This window comes from Cetorhinus maximus, chromosome 28, assembly GCF_964194155.1.
Source record: "Cetorhinus maximus chromosome 28, sCetMax3.hap1.1, whole genome shotgun sequence".
In the NCBI taxonomy this organism is placed as follows: domain Eukaryota; kingdom Metazoa; phylum Chordata; class Chondrichthyes; order Lamniformes; family Cetorhinidae; genus Cetorhinus; species Cetorhinus maximus.
The window spans coordinates 22799567-22818889 of record NC_135906.1 but is presented as its reverse complement, the minus strand read 5'-3'; the positions used below and the strand labels follow the sequence as shown (position 1 = coordinate 22818889).

At 48.0% G+C, this 19323-nt stretch overlaps 1 protein-coding gene across 1 annotated transcript; it reads right to left on the bottom strand.

The window, feature by feature from the left end:
* Positions 1-256: 256 nt before the first annotated feature.
* Positions 257-18763, bottom strand: shfl (shiftless antiviral inhibitor of ribosomal frameshifting). The gene is made up of 9 exons (XM_078531403.1): positions 18623-18763; positions 18260-18407; positions 10752-10801; positions 8524-8571; positions 6900-6938; positions 5016-5156; positions 3830-3933; positions 3424-3572; positions 257-2007 (listed from the first exon to the last, which is right to left on the bottom strand). The coding sequence occupies exons 1-9, from the start codon at positions 18653-18655 to the stop codon at positions 1739-1741; spliced, it is 981 nt and encodes a 326-aa protein (XP_078387529.1). The 5' UTR covers positions 18656-18763; the 3' UTR covers positions 257-1738.
* Positions 18764-19323: the final 560 nt, after the last annotated feature.

Sequence of the window (19323 nt, the reverse complement as noted above, 5' to 3'; positions counted from 1 at the left end):
GAAAGCCCAGTGTTCAGGAATGCCCTATCCCGTGGGCGAAGGGATAATTCATCGTGCGGCAAGTTCCTGATTTCAACCAAACAACCAGGGGCAAGTTCAGAACGGTGCTCAGGCAGTCTGAGGACTGAATACTGTTGTCCACTCGTGCAGAGTGACTTAGAATTAGCAGGCAAAACGGCAAAAAAAGCTATTTCCAGTGGTCAAAGTGAGTGACGAAAGGAAACGAATTCAACAACAACAACAACAACTTGCATTTACATAGCACCTTTAATGTCAGGAGCATGTCCCAAGGTGCTTCACAGCAGCATTATGAAATAATAATTTGACAGTGAGGTAAAGAAGATTAGGATAGGGGACCAAAAGGCCTGGTCAAAGAGGTAGACTGTAAGGAGTGCCCTGAAGAGAGAGAGAGAGAGAGAGGTGGAGACGAGAAGCATCTTAAAAGGAGGCGAGGCGGCAAGATCGAGAGGTTTATGGAGGGAATTCCAGAGCTTAGGACTGAACCACCAAGGCAGCCAATGGTGAAGTGATTAAAATCGGGTTGGGGAGCGGTGGGGGTGCAGTGGATGTGCGAGAGGTCCAGAATCGGAGATCCCAAAGGATTGTAGGGTTGGAGGAGGTTACAGAGATAGGGGTGTCCAAGGCCATGGAGGGATTTGAGCACGAAGATAGGGACGTTTATCTGCAGGCATTGGTTAAGCAAGAGCCAGTGTAGGTCAGTGAGCACAGGGACGATGAGTGAGTTAGGACATGGGCAGCACAGTTTTCAGGATCATCAAAAGGACAAAGCAGAAATAACTTCAGAAGCAAGTTCATGAGAATATGAAACACCCTCGCAGTAACAATGGTGGAAGTGGAATTCATAAAAGCTGTTAAAAAATAAAGGTTCCGGGGAAAGGAATTATTTGGCTAGCTCTTTCAGAAGGCTGTTACAGGCATGATGGGCCAAATGGCTTCTTTCTATGCTGTAAAAATGCAATAGTTCTATTTAATAGCTGCTCTTTCACCCGTTGCCTCGAAGCTGAAAGTGAAACATAGAAACTAGGAGCAGGAGGAGGCCATTCGGCCCTTCCAGCCTGCTCCGCCATTCATTATGATCATGGCCGATCATCCAACTCAATAGCCTGCCCCCGCTTTCTCCAGGAGGATTCGGCACCCGAGGAGAGAGACCCGCAGGAGACAGAGGGAAGGGACAGATGTCGCACACAAGACCCCTGCCTGCTCTTTGGAGAAGGCGCTGGCCTTAAGCCTATTTAAGATGGGCCAGTTATTCTGATTCACAGCCTTGACTATCTCCTTAATGCAGTCACAACTGAAGAACGAATGACCCTTTTCGCACGACACACGCACACATAGAAATCATATTGTGGGGGCGCGGGGTGGCCCTCGAGGCAGTGACGCCACCCATTGTTGATCAGCTCAAGGCACCGACCCAGGAGTAAAACCCAAATCTATTTTCTTTCATTTTAAATTACACAGAATGAAAGCAAAAAAATTTATTTCTCATTTTTCAAATGGGCGAATTCAAAAGGAGCAACTTTAGAAAGGAATATTTTTAAATTCCAAGTTGTACAAATTCCTCTCCCCCACCCTCCACCCCCACAACCCCCACAACCTTCTCCCTAACCCAGGGGAGCCCTGAGAGCGGAGGGGACACACAATGGGTCATGGTGACAGATAGTGCACAGCGAAAGGCTAACATTCATACGTATTCAGCTCGGGAACGTTTCACCATCATTTAGTCGCCATTATTGCCGTTCCCATCATCCGACTTTTCTGTTGAGTCCTCATCTTCCTCCGTAGTGTCATCCCCCTCCTCCTCCTCTTCCAGGATGTCCTCTTCAATGATGTCATTCACATGGCACTCCATCAGGCTCCCCTGACTCAGGCAGGTTGCGATGGTGGATCCTGTGCTGTCGTGTTCCGGACTCGGGAACAGAACTTTCGGGAGCCCCTTACGAAGCCGGCTGCGTGGGTGAACGCAGTGGGTCCCGGGGATGTGGGGTTCTGAGGAGGAAAGGGATTGGTTAGGGTGGTGGTGGGATGAGGGAGTGGAAAAGACAATTTGTTCCCTGAGTATCACACAAAAACTTGCATTTATATAGTGCCTTTTCGCCACCTCAGGGTATCCCCAAAGCGCTTCACGCCCAGTGACGTGTAGTTGTTGTTGTAATGTAGAAAATATGGCCGCCAATTTGTGCCCAGCAAAATCCCACCAACGGCGATGTGATGATGGCCAGATAATCTGATGGTTTAACTGTGTTCATCCAGGAATAAATATTGACCAGGACACCAGGGAGAACTCAAAACAATGCCTTGGGGGTCTTTCACGCCCACCTGAGAGGGCAGACGGGACCTTGGTTTTAATGACTCGTTCCCCACTGGAGCCTCACAGCCTAGGCTTGGCATGACCTTGGAGGTCAGTAGGCCGATCAAAAAAAGCACCGGCATCTTGACCACTTGAAGCGGCCACCCCTGACACAGGAAGACTGCGGGGCAGACTCCCTTACAAATGGGTGGGGGCAGAAGTGAGGGGGGTGGGGGTCTAAGGAAGGGAGGTAAAGAAGAGGATAAGCGGGCAAGGGGAGACCGGGGGAAGGGGGAGGCAGTAACCTCTGGCTCCCACAGGTGACCACAGCGGGTACCAACTGGCACCAGTGTTGGCTTAAGATGGAGGAATTGCAGGTTTGCTGTGGGAGGCGGTGGCACAGTGATTTTGTCACAGGGCTGGTTACCCAGAGACCCAGGATAATGCTCGGAGGGCCCAGGTTCAAATCCCACCACAGCAGATGGTGAAATTTGAATTCAATAAAAATCTGGAATCAAAAGTCTGATGGGTAAAAACCCACCTGGTTCACAAAAGGAAGGAAGGAAACCTGGTCTGGCCTACATGGGACTCCAGAGCCACAGCAATGTGGTTGACTCATAATTCCCTCTAAATGACAGCAATTAGGGATGGGCAATAAGTCCTGGCCTGTTGGTGAGATCAGTCCTGCCAACAAGGGTCACAATCATCGTGTGTCTTGAGCAGCTCAGCAAGTGGATAGATCACGCTGACTGGTTCCAATCTCCAGTCCCTGGACCACTGGCCCCCAGCACTCTTTAGATAAGGGAGGGTGGGAAATTAGCCAATGGACCCCATTGCTGAGGATTATTCAGCGGGTTCACTCGTCCCTTTTGAGGATTGGGCTGAAGTGTGGTCTCCATCCTACCCTCGCTCAAGATGAACGACCTTCTGACACTCGCTGTCAAGACATGATTGTCCACTTACATGAGACACGGAGCCGGGGGGGGGGAAGGGTTGGAGCCTGACAGAACCAGACTCCAGTGAGGAAGGAAGACACCAGGCAGAGAACAAAAAAAAAAAGGCACAAAAAGAGACTGAAGGAACCATCTCACGCGGCTGGGGGGACAAGAGCTGACCTTTGCGGTTGTAGCAGTCCTCCGCGAAGCAACTGTGGGGTCTCGGAGTGCGAGGGCCCACCCCCTTCTTGGGCGGAAGGATCTGAGTTGGGGTCACCCGGCTGCAGCAGATGTAGCAGGGAGCGGGTAGGCCCATCTGCCCAAAGCCCCTGTAGGCGAGAAGAAAAGTGCAGTGAAAAACATTGCAGTCAGGTAGAAATATTGACAGTGTCTTCCCTGGGTCAGTCAGAAAAGGAGAGACTTTGTGGCTCAGTGTCTGTCAGTAATGATGCGGGAGCTCCCTATGTACGAGTGATGGGGCAGGAGCTGCACACCTCCCCATGATGTCTCCATTCGAATGACCTTCCCTTTAGAATTATACCCCGAACGGTTCTAACTGCTGACGCTCCCCCTCCATCCACATTACCCGAAGATGTTGCCACAATGCTGGCAGTGAAATTCGGCGTAGCCCCACATTTTGTCACGCGGCACCGGGTCATACTTCATCTTGCACCTCCGACACCTCGAGACCTGAAGAGAGACGAAACAAGAGGTCCCGGGTCAGCGCCTTCAACAAACTACTGACGTCGTGCTGGGCGTAACAGGTTGCGCAGTCGGGGAGTCTCTGGTCTAGAAACTCCGCCACCTTTTCCCACACTGTGACAGTGATGCCAGTGGTGGGCGATTCAAGAGCACGAGAACTAGGAGCGGGAGTAGACCACTCAGCCCATCGACCAATTCAATACGATCATGGCTGATCTTGGGCTTCAACCCCACTTTCCCGCTCACCCCCCAACATCCCTTAATTCCCTGACACATCAAAAATCTGTCCGTCCCAGCCTTAAATATATCCAACGACGGAGTATCCACAATCCTCTGGGGTAGAGAATTCCAAAGATTCACAACCCTTTGGGTGAAGACATTTCTCCTCATTTATGGTTGGGGGCTCACACTTTTAATGTCCAGCAACATTTACTGTCCATTTACTGCTACCCACCACCCCCACTCCCATCATTTCCCCACTTATTGCTGCTCTTCCCCCATATACTGGTGCCCAATTCTCCCACGTACTGATGCCCTCCCCTAATTTTGCCTGACAGAGTTGGCTAACAGGGAGAAACGGCCAATCAGGAATAACTGAGCAACCCCAGGCGCTATTGAATTGGATGTTCTCAACAACCCTCCCCATCCTCCCCCCCCCCGCCACCAATTTCCCCTCCTCCCCCAGATGAAGGCTTTTAAGGAGACACAGACACTGTCCATCGTGCTAGAACCCAGGCCGTATGGGCAGGTTGACCAACTACGAGGTGGGATATCACGCTCCTGATCACTCCCATCGATCAATGTACAGGGGGCCTAACCGGACGGTGATCAGAAGCAGGAAGGCCGGGTAATTTCACCGTCCCCATCCAAAATCAGGGATGCACAGAATCCCCAATCGCCATTCCTGTCTAAAGGTCAAAAGTCAAACCTGGGACCACCCTAGTCTGCACCAGCCAGTTTTTGTTTCGTGGCGCATAGTTCGTTTAACGTTTGGTAGCGGGGGGAAACCATCAACTGAAGCGTTACTCAGAACTTCCCAGGAGATAGAAAGCCACCACCCTCTCCCCTACCTGTTTTCTTTCAGGTACTCTCCTCCACCAGTAGCTGTCGCACTGTCTACAAGCGAACAGTTTCTCCTCCCACGGAATCAGTTTGGCATTTGTCTGATTAAACAGTTTCAGATTCTTCTGTGTTAACTTTGATGCTAGTTTCTGGGGATAAAGGTGGGGAGAGGAGATTAAAGATTTTTTTTTAAAAGAAGTCCCATTTCACAGCGGGTCCTCAGTCGACCCTCGCCTTTCTTGATTCCTTTCGCCTTCCTGGTGGACTCTGGCTGTGAAAATTACACGGCCGCTGTTCTCAGTTCCAGCAGGAGGAGTACGATTGACAATGTTTTATATTTACTCTTTCGTGGGATGTGGGGCGTCGCTGGCGAGGCCAGCATTTTGTTGCCCATCCCTAATTGCCCCTTGCACCCGAGCGACTTGCTTGGCCACTTCAGAGGGGCACTTAAGAGTCGACCCCATTGCTGTGGGTCTGGAGTCACGTGTAGGCCCAGACCAGGTAAGGATGGGAGATTTCCTTCCCCTAAAAGGACCAGATTGGTCCTGAGAATTACTTTTTGAAATCTGTGGGCTGGTCAGTGAAGGTTCCCCACCCCACGAGAAAGAAGAAATCATATCTCCATGCTGCAGTGTGACCGTTTGGAGACCACCAAGCGAGAGAGGATACGCAGAAGTTTCCTGGCAGTCCAGGTGGGTGTGCGCCAAGAGAGTTGGCCGAACACCTTCTGTAATGTTTGTGTTTAACCTTTATGCTTCTTCCAGGTAACCTTTAAAACCACACTGTTCCGTTAAATCTTCTCAACTCAGCCAGGAACTGGGGGAACTCACTCACTTTCAAGCCCTTTGGTGAAACCTGAATCTCTCGTCAATAGTGGCTGGTCTGGGATCGAAGTGCTCTTCGAAACGTCCACAAGCTCTTGATCTGCCGGCTTGTCGGGAGCAATGAGATTTCTCAGTAAAGTGAAACCTTTCACTCCGATGACTGGAAGAAACACTGAGGCCGGCTTTTCCTCTTCAATCTCGCTCGCAATGAAAAACTGTTCCATTTGCTCGACATAAATTACAAAGCCCATAGTAACTGGATCAAAAGCCTCTAAAAGCCCCTAATAATGATAATCCCACCCTCGTTCCCCACTGGAAGTGCTTTGTCACTTTTTAAACAATTAATAATACACACACACGCACAGCAAAATAAGCGTAAACGTTAAACACAAACATCCCATCTTCCACAGGGCACATTGCCACGAATCCTCTGAACAGCTTTATTCAGAACTGACCGGCTGCTCTACCACAAAATCTGCCTGTGAACTCAAGCTCCAGTCATCTTTGGGACCCCAACCGCGTACGAACACATGAATTGGGAGCAGGAGTAGGCCACTCGGCCCCTCGAGCCTGCTCCACCATTCAGTAAGATCGTGGCTAATCTGATTGCAACCTTCCGCCTACCCCTGATAACCTTTCACCCCACTGTTTATCAAGAATCTATCGACCTCTGCATTAACAATGTTCAAAGACTCTGCTCCCACTGCCTTTTGAGGAAGAGAGTTCCACAGACTCACGACCCTCGGAGAGAGAATAAATTTCTCCTCATCTCCGTCTTAAATGGGCGATCCCTTATTTTCAAACTGTGATCCCTAGTTCTAGATTCTCCCACGAGAGGAAACATCCTCTCCACACCCACCCCGTCAAGACCCCTCAGGATCTTATATGTTTCAATCAAGTCGCCTCTCACTCTTCTAAACTCCAGTGGACACAAGCCCAGTCTGTCCAACCTTTCCTCATAAGCCAACCCGCCCAATCCCAGTGAACCACTGGAAGCAAGTGCTCAGTAAACAACCACTACATCAGCTATAACATGCGCCATCCCCAGGGAGTCAGAATAGCTCCTACCTTCACGTCGGGATCCTCTTTAATTTTCACTTTCGGGCTCTGGAACAAAAGGAGATTTGATTAACAATCGGTAACTAGGGGTACAGACTGGCACAAGACAGCGTTCTGCAGCCCCTGCCACCACCTGTACTTAATAGGCCTTGACCTGCAGGTTGCCAACTCTAACTGGACGTATTCCTGGAGGTTGTCATCACATGACTTCCTACCTCCGACTTGCCTAGCCCCTGCACTCCCGCCATTGGCTTGCTAATACATGAGGACCCATGGCCATATGGCAAGCAAATTGGCTCCGTTCCCTGATTGGATGATTCCTGTCCGCCCGACCAACATTTTTTTTCTCTTTCCCGCACCAATGGTTTTTGGTTAGCAAAAGAAAATTGAAAAAAAAAAGTTTTTTTACAAAAATAAAACACCCGAGTTTTTCCCTTGGGGGTTTTTTTTTACTCATAACTGTGCCCTGGAGACTAGTCTTTGATTCCTGGAGACTCCAGGGTAATTCTGGATAGCTGGCAAGCCTACTTCTGCCAACCATTATGAGATTCAGCTGACTGACTGGCTTTTTTTTTTGAAGAATCAAGATTGGGTTCATGACCCATCCCACGTGGAGCACCCCAGTAAATTGCTGGGTACGTAACTTCCGTTCAAGTCTTTTCATGCCATCAGCAGGGACATCAGGTGCTCCGAGGATCAGCTTCTGTCTCCAAAGCAACCGCGCGAGAGATGGCTTCACTCTGAGCAAACGTGGTCGAGATCCAGTGTCCAGTGGGTCTCAGTCACTGGGCGTAGTCGCAGCAGGAAAAGCCTTTCGAAATCCACTGTAGTTACTCCAACCCTCGACTGCCCTGCTGGATCCACCACCTTTCACACGATAAGAGCCTTTCGGCTTTCCGCCTGTTTTTAATACGAGAATGCGTTAGTGACGCTGGAGGCCGCAACCATTTCCTTGGGAAGAACCCCCACAGCTGTTCTGACAAGCAAGGACCTGCTTCAAAGGCAATTTTCTTCATTCTTTCGTGGGATGTAAGCATCCCAGGCCAGGCCAGCATTTGTCACCCGTCCCTAATTGCCCTGTCTGGCTCGGCCATTTCAGAGTCCACCACCGTGGCCGTGGGTCTGGAGTCACGTGTAGGCCCAGACCAGGTAAGGACAGCAGATTTCCTTCCCTAAAGGACATTAGATTTTTTTTTAAACAACAATCAGTGATAGTTTCGTGGTCGACATCACTGAGACTAGCTTTCAATTCCTGATTTTTATTAATTGAATTTAAATTCTGCCAGCGGCCCAGATTTAAACCCGTGTCCCCAGAGCATTAGCCTAGGCCTCTGGATTACTAGTCCGGTGACATTAAAACTACGCCACCATCCTCCTCCTTATGATTACTTCGATTGTGTTAAAGTATTGGAAAATATGAAACTCAGCCAGGTACGGAGATATCCCTGGGCTCCCAATTGTCTATACTTAACAGTTACCCCAGACTTCGGACAGGTTGTGGTTACCACTTAGCTGGAGTCTCTTAGGGCTGAGGGGTCAAGAGAGAAGGCAACTGGATGAGCTCGAACTGTCAGACAGGAGCTCAGGTCTCATGGTCATTTTCAGCTCCCAAGTAATCACATTCTGGACCCACCTCATTCTTTGCTTCCCTTTCTTCAGCTTGAAGAGTCTCGATAACGCTCTGCAGAAAAATGCGGGAATTAGTGACGACTTCACATCACCGACCATTGTAATTAAAAACCACATCACACAAAGTGAGACATCGGCCATGTTGGGAGAGTAACCCGGGCTGTGTCGCTCACGCACGCCTTCCCCTGACTGGTTACAGGCGCTCAACTGGACTCCCTGGCCGGAATTTTACAGCCCCATCGCGGTGGGGAAAGGGCCTTAAAATGCAGCGACACGCTCTAAACTCCACTGACTTTGGCGTAAGATTCCTCCCTTTGTCTGTTCCTGATCAATAGCCTCCTCACCCCTGAGCTCCTGGGCACACCTTCAATCTTACTGCTATCATTCAAGCTGGAATGTGGAGCTCGCTACCCCGGGGAACATAGATGCATTTAAGGGGAAGCTGGGTAAACAAGAGGGGGAAAGGAATAAACAGGTTGATGGTGCCAGGCTGGGAGGAGACTCGTGTGGAGGAGCATAAACACTGGCACAGACCGGCTGGGCCTGTTGTATCACGTAAATACAAGATAATTCTGCATCTAATTAAGATGAATGTTGTAGTTTGTATAATGGCTGCCCAACACCTGTGTAGTCCCCTGTGATTTTACGTTCATCCTAATTCCTGCCCGTGTCTGGGCTGTTGGTGCCCGGGAATAAACCATTTTCTGCTCTATAAGCAGAGGATCAAACCCATCTGAGCCGCTTGTTAGATTCCTGTGTGTGTGTGTGTGTGTGTGTAGCTCCCTCTATTCAAACACAGAAAGACAAGCGAACGTACGAGGAAGGTCAGAGACAAATCCAGGGCCAATAATGGAAGAGGTGGGACACACACAAACACAGACACACGCCACACGCATACCACCACACACACAGGTAAATGCACACTGACACACACAGGTAAATACGCACTGACACACACAGGTAAATACGCACCGACACACACAGGTAAATACACACCGACACACACAGGTAAATACACACCGACACACACAGGTAAATACACACCGACGCACACAGGTAAATACGCACCGACGCACACAGGTAAATACGCACCGACGCACACAGGTAAATACGCACCGACGCACACAGGTAAATACGCACCGACCCACACAGGTAAATACGCACCGACCCACACAGGTAAATACGCACCGACCCACACAGGTAAATACGCACCGACCCACACAGGTAAATACGCACCGACCCACACAGGTAAGTACATACCGTCACACACAGGTAAGTACGCACCAACACACACACACAGGTAAGTACGCACCGATACACACAGGTAAGTACGCATCGACACACACAGGTAAGTACGCACCGACACACACAGGTAAGTACGCACCGACACACACAGGTAAATACGCACCGACACACACAGGTAAATACGCACCGACACACACAGGTAAATACACACCGACACACACAGGTAAATACGCACCGACACACACAGGTAAATACGCACCGACACACACAGGTAAATACGCACCGACACACACAGGTAAGTACACACCAACACACACACACAGGTAAATACACACCGACACACACACACAGGTAAATACACACCGACACACACACACAGGTAAATACACACCGACACACACACGTAAATACACACCGACACACACACGTATATACGCACACAAACACACACGTATATACGCACACAAACACACTCACACACACACACACACACAGAGTTGGGCTGTGCACATCAGTGACACGTGGGTCGACGCATTTACCGACCTGGCTATTCTGTTCCTTCTATGAAAAGTGCCGATCCCCCCGTTGGCACAACACACGTTCATGCCCGCGGGTCTCAACAATAGTGAGCCCTGGGTCTCAAGTTTCCCTGAGGCAGGCAGTCAGTTCAGGTCAGGCACTTTCTCAAGAGCAACAAGGAATGGATCTGCTGTTAGCCTGTACCACAATGCCATCTGCTCAACCACTCACTCAACCATGACCGAGGGTGGTCACCATGAATTGACGATGAAGAGAGCAAGGATGAGACATCTCCTAATGCCGGAATTTCACAGTGGACAGTCAGGCCAGGCACAGGGCCATCCTGGTCTGGTGTGTCTCAGGGTCGGCCTCTCTTTACCATTGTCCTCGATGGTGTCTCAGGTAAAGAACTCACCTTCACAGCTCCTGATAGACCGATCGACAGACAAACGCACGGTTCCCATTTACCTTGATATCCGGGCTGTTCTCTATCTCCCTCCGGTCGTCAGCATCTAGACCTTGAAAGGATTAAAAGTGAAAACCTTCTTTAAGTTGCTGTTCTGCCGTCTTTCTAATCCCTGCTCCCCGGGGTCTGGGTCTCTCTCCAGTGGGTCGCACTCGGTGCCACGAAATCAGGAGGCCATGGGTTTAAGTGTCAATCGAGAGCGGGGGTGGGGAACCCCCTGTTCAAGGGGAGGGTGAGGTTGTGGCCCGTTGTGCTTTTTCATCCAACCCGCTGCGAGATTTCAAGAATATATCAGAGAAAACAATTCCTAAATAAATATTCATAAAACAAAGAAAACACAAATCATTAGGGACCAACAAAAGATTGCTTAAAAACTCCCAAGTTGTGTTTAAATAAAAGATCTGTTTAATATTTCAGTCCTTGCCAACATCATGGGAAATGAAATGAGAGTGTAAATCAGACACCAACCCTCCACTTCAGGAAGCTACTGTATAGGACAAGGACAGGATCAGAACCATAAAGAAAGGGATTGATTCACTCGAAGCCGCTTAAGTTTCCCTTAACAGATCTTTCCTGTCCCATTTTTAAAACATTTCAAATGCTGTCTCCGAACACTTTGGGGTGAGGGCTCAACGGCAGCCGGACTGACCAGGGTCAGTGGTCAGCGGGGATGGGTCGGGGAAAAGCTTTTGAGTATCCTGGGAGAATTGCTGGAATCTTGACAGGACCACGGTGTTAAAATCTCCACTTGCATCAGGACGCGTTACACCTCCCTGCGCTATCCCAGTGTTATCGACAATGCCTACGTCGGGTTTCTGAATATCTCTGTGCACTAACGGTTAACTCAGAGTAACACATCTGTGAGAAGGACATTTCTTTGTGGAGTTCAGGGAAGAAGCTATTGCAGTTAGAGTTCTGTTCAAGGGTCGTGAGGACTCGAAACGCCGACTCTTTTCTTCTCCGCCGATGCTGCCAGACCTGCTGAGTTTTTCCAGGTAATTCTGTTTTTGTTTTGGATTTCCAGCATCCGCAGTAGTTTTTTGGTTTTAATCTTAAAGCAAACCTGCTCCCGTCAGAGACAAAGACTCTTATAAGGTGACCTCCACGGATGGGTAGAGGTTCCCTCACAGTGATTATGTATTGTTTGGGATGGCTGAAGATTAGCTTCTCTGCTCACCCTCGCCCCCTAGGGTAGAATGAGATTGTACCTTCACTCCCTCCCCCTCTCCCTGTGTTAACATGGCCTCTTAAGTGGTTAATATTTAATTATTATTTAATGTGGTGAAGAGAACGCCTCTGTCTATCAAGCTATTAACACTCTCAGCGTTTCTGGTTCTGAGTTGGAAATCCAGAACTCAATGACGCCTGAGCTGTTTACCTGACTGACAGAGTTTTTTTTTAAAACCAGTTCAAGGGTACACATTGCCTGATGGAGGGGGGGGCGCATATCCTGTGATATTCCCGCCCTTTTTTTTGTTACCGTTTCAGTTGGCAGTTCAATGCAGACCCGGTTTTGCCCTTTCAAAGCCAACCCCTGTCGGTTTCTGAATGCTGCCACTCTCCTGTAACACCGTGGGGATTGGCCTCGGGACCTTACTATCCCCGGAGGATGAGACAAGGAGGATGGCCAGGGCATGTCGGAGGACCACCCCCATAACGAAATCTAGTCCCGGAACCTTACCGAGTTTAGCAAGGGAGGCAAGTGCAGTCTGTGCCATCTTTTTATTATTCATTCATGGGGTGTGGGCATCACTGGCCAGGCCAGCACTTACTGCCCATCTCTAATTGCCCTTGGGAAGGTGGTGGCAAGTCAAACTCCACCACTACAATATCGACGCCCATTAAGGCAAAGCAAACTCAGCCATCGCGTTAAAGCAGTGGGTGAGTTGAACGTTTCTGTATTCTCTCTGAAAACAAATTAAGTTGGTTTTTTATGTGCGTGTGGCCTGCAGCCGATTTTGTCCAATGTGTGAGTAGCCCTTGATTAGAAAAAGGTTCACCAGCCCTGCTCTGGAGAAGTGTAGCTAGCATGTCAAATGCAGTACTGAGGGAGTGCTGCCCTCTCAGAGGTGCTATCTCTTTGATGAGATATTAATTCGAGGCCCCATCTGCCCTCTCAGGTGCATGTAAAAGATCCCAGGACGTTATTTCGAAGAAGGGCAGGGGGGAGTTCTCCCAGCGTCCTGGCCAATATTTATCCCTCAATCAACATCGAGAAAGCAGATTATCTGATCATTGTCACATTGCTGTTTGTGGGATCTTGCTGTGCGCAACTTGGCTGCTGCATTTCCCACATTACAACAGTGACTACACACTTCAAACGGTACTCCCCATTATTACAGACCTTTCAATCACCAGAAAGAGTCACTTTCCGCCCCCCACCCAACTCTATCCCACCCCTTCATAATTTCCAGGTAATAACAATCCACACTTCAGCCAACAATCGAGTGCATAACGTACAGCGCTTCTACACGGGAATGTTCAGACCCTTAGTTGCAAAACCACCAAATCTAATTACCAAGGCCCCACCTCCCTTAAATCTATGCGTCATTATCATTACCTACACACAGAGATCGCCAGCTGTTCACTGGGTAACTCATTTATAACACACAACCACCTGACAGATCCCAGGAGGGCGCATCTAGTTTCCTTTTGACACTTCACTTCATCCTATCTGTATATTTGATATACAATCATACATTTATCTAGTTTCCCCTTAAATACGTCTATGCTACACTGAGCTCAAGTACCCGCTAAGGTAGTATGTTCCACATCCTCACCACTTCCCGGGTAAAGAAGTTTCTCCTGAATTCCTTATTGCATTTATTAGTCACTCTTTCAGCTGTGGCTCAGTGGGTAGCACCCTGACTCACACGGTTCTGAGTTTAGTCCCACTCCAGGACTGGACTGTAAAACTCCACGTCAGTTCAACACTGAGGGAGTGCTGCACTGTCAGGGGCACCATTTTTTCAGCTGAGATGTTCAACTGAGGGCTTGTATTCTCTCAGTCGGACGTAAGAGACTCATGGCACTATTTTGAAGAAGAACAAGGGAGTTATCCTCGGTGTTCTGGCCAATATTTATCCCTCAATCAACATGACAAAAACAGATTATCTGGTTATTATCAAATTGCTGTTTGGGGGAGCTTGCTGTGTGCAAATTGGCTGCCATGTTTCCTCCAAGTCAACAATGGTGACACTTCAATAGTACTTAATTGGTTGTGAAACACTTTGTAACTTTTGGCGGTCAGGTAAAGTGATATATAAATTCAAGATCAACATCCTAGGGTTACCATTGACCGGAAACTGAACTGGACTAGCCATATAAATACTGTGGCTACAAGAGCAGGTCAGAGGCTAGGAATCCTGTGGCAAGTAACACACCTCCTGACTCCCCAAAGCCTGTCCACCATCTACAAGGGACAAGTCAGGAGCGTGATGGAACACTCTCCACTTGCCTGGATGAGTGCAGCTCCAACAACACTCATGGAGTTCGACACCATCCAGGACAAAGCAGCCCGCTTGATTGGCTCCCCCCACACAAACGTCCACTCCCTCCATCACTGACGCACAGTGACTGCAGTGTGTACCATCTACAAGGTGCACTGCAACTCCTCACCAAGGCTCCTTTGACAGCACCTTCCAAACTCATGACCACTACCGCCTAAAAGGACAAGGGCAGCAGATGCATGGGAACACCACCACCTGCAAGTTCCCCTCCAAGCCACACACCATCCCGAGTTGGGGAGGCGGTGGAGCAGTGGTATCGTCACTGGACTAGTTATCCAGAGACACAGGGTAATGCTCTGGGGACCCGGGTTTGAATCTCACCACAGCAGATGGTGGAATTTAGATCCAATAGAAGTCTGGAACTAAAAGTCTAGTGATGACTAAGAAACCATTGATGACTGTCATAAAAACCCATCTGATTCACCAATGTCCCTTAGGGAAGGAAATCTGCTGTCCTTACCCAGTTTGGCCTGGTGTGATTCCAGAACCACAGCAATGTGGTTGACTCTTAAATGCCCCCCGAAATGGCCTAGCAAGCCGGTAAGCTTCTCAAAGGCAATTAGGGATGGGCAATAAATGCTGGCCTAGCCAGCGACACCCACATTCCGTGAAAGAACAAAAAAAATAGTCATTTCTTTCTTCCTATTGTATAAAGTGTTAAGAAAGACACAGTACGATGAAGATGGCCAGCTGGACAGAGTACAGGGTAACACTGGGAGGGATGGTGATCAGAATGTATGACATGCAGCCTGAACTCGCCATGTTGGAAGAGCAGTGTGTTCAAACAGTTAGATGCAGAGGCAGATTCAGATTTTATTCAGGGCAAGAAGAGAGAGCAAGGGCTAGGGGGTATTATGCCTCATGCTGCTGCTGCAGATGAGTGGAGGATTCAAACTAATATAATCTTAAAGTAATTGCGAAAACGTTGAATGCCAACCTACCATTTTATAGCAGGGGTCTAACTGTCCAGTTAAATCACTGGCTGCTATCCCAATTAGGGACACTACTGGACCTTGTGCGTGGAACTGAGTTTAGTTATTAGCCAATTGTTTATTTGGTACACATACAGCCAATGATACAGAGAAATACAATCATACACAGTGCTATAAGTGAGTATTACTAGCTGTCTGCAGAACATGTACCGGAACTTTCATTAGGGGCAAAAATTAAGAGATAAAGTAAAAAAGACAAAAGACACACGCTGCTACTCGTGGGTATTACTCTCGGTGTGCTGAATGTGAACATGAGTAGTCACTAAGGGAGAAGCAGGTGAGAGAGACACACACACACACACATTCGGTGCTATAAGAGTTAAGTAGCAACTGTCATCCTTCAGTAAGATTTATTAAGGGAGAGGAAACTGAGAAACACAGATTGCTGCAAGTGTGGAAGTTACCAGATTTTAGCCTGTATGTTTCAAGTTAAGCATAATTAATTAAAGAGTAAGCACTCACTTAATTGTTGCTTTATAATGACTTCTTTCAAAGGCTGGAACCTAACCATTACCAGACACACCCACCCACAGCAATCCCCAGATAATATTCCACTGCCTCATGCACCAAATGATAATGAGACCTTCCGGAAACAGTGAATAAATTGCCCTGTGTTTGCACGTTAAACTTTTACATGTTTTACATGGCGACCGCAAGATCCCAGGGCCAAAACCGCTCGAGCAGCTGTTAAAGGCTTTGCTTAATGTGGGACTGAGCTTTCTTGATCAGGACAAACCCAGGTTTGACCATAGGCCTAAGTTAACTGGTCTGAGCTGAGACAACATCAGGGCTCTCTGGTCTAATGTGGAGGGGAATGGGGGGTGGGAATAGGAATCAACCGGGGTTCCCTCTGCTGCAAACTCATCCCATGGGTGGAAATGTGGTGAAGATGGGGATAGCTTTGAGGTACAGAGGGATCTGGGTGTTCTGGTTTTTGAATCACAAAAAGTCGGAACACAAGCACAACAAGAGAATAGGAAGGCAAATGGCATGTTGTCGTTTATTGTAAGAGTAATGGAACATAAAAGTAGGGATGCTTTACTACAGTTGTATTGAGACCACATCTAGTCTACAGTGTACAATTTTCTCGTTATTTAAGGATATAATTGCTTAGAATCAGTTCAGAGAAGATTCAGTCGACTGATTCCTGGGATGGCGAGGTGGGGGAGTTATCCTACGAGGAAAGGTTAGACAGGCTGGGCCTGTATCCATTGGTGTTTAGAAGAATGAGAGGTGATCCCATAAGATCCTGAGGGGACTTGACAGGGTGCATACCAAAAGCACGTTTCCCCTTGTGGGAGAGACTAGAACTAGGGGGACACAGTTTTAAAATATGGGGTCTCCCGTTTAATACGGAGATGAGGAGAAATTTTTCTCTCAGAGGGTCGGGAGTCAGTGGAACTCTTTTCTCCAGACAGCGATGGCCATTGAATATTTTTAAGGCTGATTTAGATAGATTCTTGACTGACAAGGGAGACAAGGGTGGTAGGAAGGAAAGTGGAGTTGGGACCAGATCAGCCACAATCTTATTGCATAGCGGAGCAGGCTAGAGGGGCCAAATGGCCTCCTCCTATTGCTCATTCGTATGCTCATATGTCAGTCGTAGTACCAGGAGTAGATTACCCCACTGGGTGCTAATGTGGCGAAGTTCATCCACTTAATTCCTGCCCAATTCAAATTCAATTGAAATTATCATCTGTGTCCTTTTCCTTAGCCTGTGGAGGTGCTTAATAACCGTAAGCGAGGTCATGCTTATGAGGCGACATCTTCACAAGAGCAAGCCTAGAAAATTTAATGCACGTTTTCAACATCAGGCCTGACAATTGTTTCATTAAACAAAGCTGACAGAAACATTCACGCTGCTATATTTTATCTCTTTGGCAAAACAGCAAATTCGCGAAAAGAAAGAGTTGCATTCATATAGCACCTTTCATGACCTCAAGCCATCCCAACCCGCATCACAGCCCATGAAATACTTTTTGAAGTGTAGTCACTGTTAAGACATAGGAAATGCAGCAGTCAATTAGCACATTGTAAACTCCCATAAACACCATTAATGACTCTGACAAATCTGTTTCAGTGATGTTGACTCAGAGATAAGTATTGGCCGGGACACCAGGGAGAATTCGCCTGCTCTTTCTTAAAATACCGTCATGGGGTCTTCCGACAGAAATAACCAACCAAACCCCCAGACAAAATAGCCGCAAATTTACTAAACAAATGAGGAAATCAATCATGCAGGATATTCAAAACCCTCTGATGTCACACAAACACAGGACACACTTTCTTAAAGCAAAAGCTAAGCCTGAGTTGCAGATGCAGACAAAGTCCAAATTAACTGCCATTTTGTATGAGGTGATGAGTTTGAGGGCGTGTCCTTGAAGGCAAAGGTAGCCTCGAAGCCTCTCATCCAGGTATCATCTATTCTGATTGTCCAGCAACAACTTACATTTATGTAGAATCTGGTAAAAGGTCAGTGACCTTAAGTGTCAACTCTTCCCCCCCGCCCAGTTGCTGCCTGACCTGCTGAGTGACGTTTACCATTTATATTTCAATTTTCCAGCACCCAGAAGCATTTGGCTTCTCCTTTCGACTTACAGAGTGCCTTTAACCTAGTAGGACATCCCAAGGTGTTTCACAGCAGCTTAATCAACCAAAACTTGACAGTGGGCCAGCAGGGGAGCAACGAGGGCAGGTGGCCAAGGAGGTAGAGGTTAAAGAGCATCTTAAAGGGCTAGAGAGAGTGAGGCCAAGAGGGTTGGGAAAGAGCGGAGGGCCAAGAGCAGAAGGTATGGCTACCGGTTGGGGGGCAAAAGGATTTAGAGGAACTCGATGGATATCGAATGGTTGCAAGGTGACACAGGGATGGATGGGGGGGGCGGGGGGATAATGGAGGGGTTGGAGCAACAGGTTGAGAATCTTAAAGTTAGAAATGTGCAAATGGGAGAAAGTGGGCAAATTTTTTGGCCACAATTTTGGGAGCCAATCTGACACAGATGAGGCACTTACCATCAGACTCCTGGTCTGTGACCATCAGGATTATGTGCTTGGTTACCAGCTGGTAGTTACTGTGGTACCTCTTCATGAGCAGCACCGCCAGTTCTAAGGCCACCTTGCCCTGGAACGTTTCTCGAAACCTCCTGACACTCTTCTCCAGCTGATAGCGAATTGTTTGAAGAGGTCCGGAGACCAGAGGCCAAGGGTGGGGTGGTGGTGGTGGTGGAAGAACAACAAACAAAGAGAGAGGAGAGGGGGGGAAAAGGAAAGAAAAATGCAGAATTAGGACAAAGACGCTGGAGTTGCTCAACCCGAGAAAGTGTAAAAATCACCCCAGCCACAAACCCACCCCCGGACTATTATCTAAATAATCACCTCGACTTTTTCTCTCAACTCTCGTTGGTCCATGTTAGGATTAAAAGGCAAACAAATTCAGAATATCCGAAGCAGCCTCAGAGGTTTAACCTACACTGTTCCTTTCCCCCTTTCCATCAAACGCAATTTCCTGACTGTGTATTTGTTTTTTTTTACTTTCAGTTTCACCTCCGGAGGGTAGAACCCGAATTTAAAGAAGCAGCTGGACTTAATCCGCGGTGTTAAGAGTCAGGAGAACTTCTGCCTCTTGAAATAATTCTACCAAAAAAAATAATAATAATTAGGATTAAATATTTAACTTCAGAATTCTCATGGCAAAAATTTTACAAATGTAAAAAAAATCAACAATGACTAATTGTCATGGAACGTGGATCATGAGCAATAGTTGGACTGTAAATGATTTCAAATGTTTTTTTTTTAAATCCTGGGGGTTACCATTAACCAGAAACTGAACTGGACTATCCATATAAATACAACGGCAACAAGTGCAGGTCAGAGGCTACCAATCCTGCCACCTTCTGACTCCCCAAAGCCTGTCCACCATCTACAAGGCACAAGTCAGGAGTGTGATGGAATACTCTCCACTTGTCTGGATGAGTGCAGCTCCCACAACACTCAAGAAGCTTGACACTATCCAAGGCAAAGCAGCCCGCTTGATTGGCACCCCATCCACAAACATTCACTCCCTCCACCACCGCTGC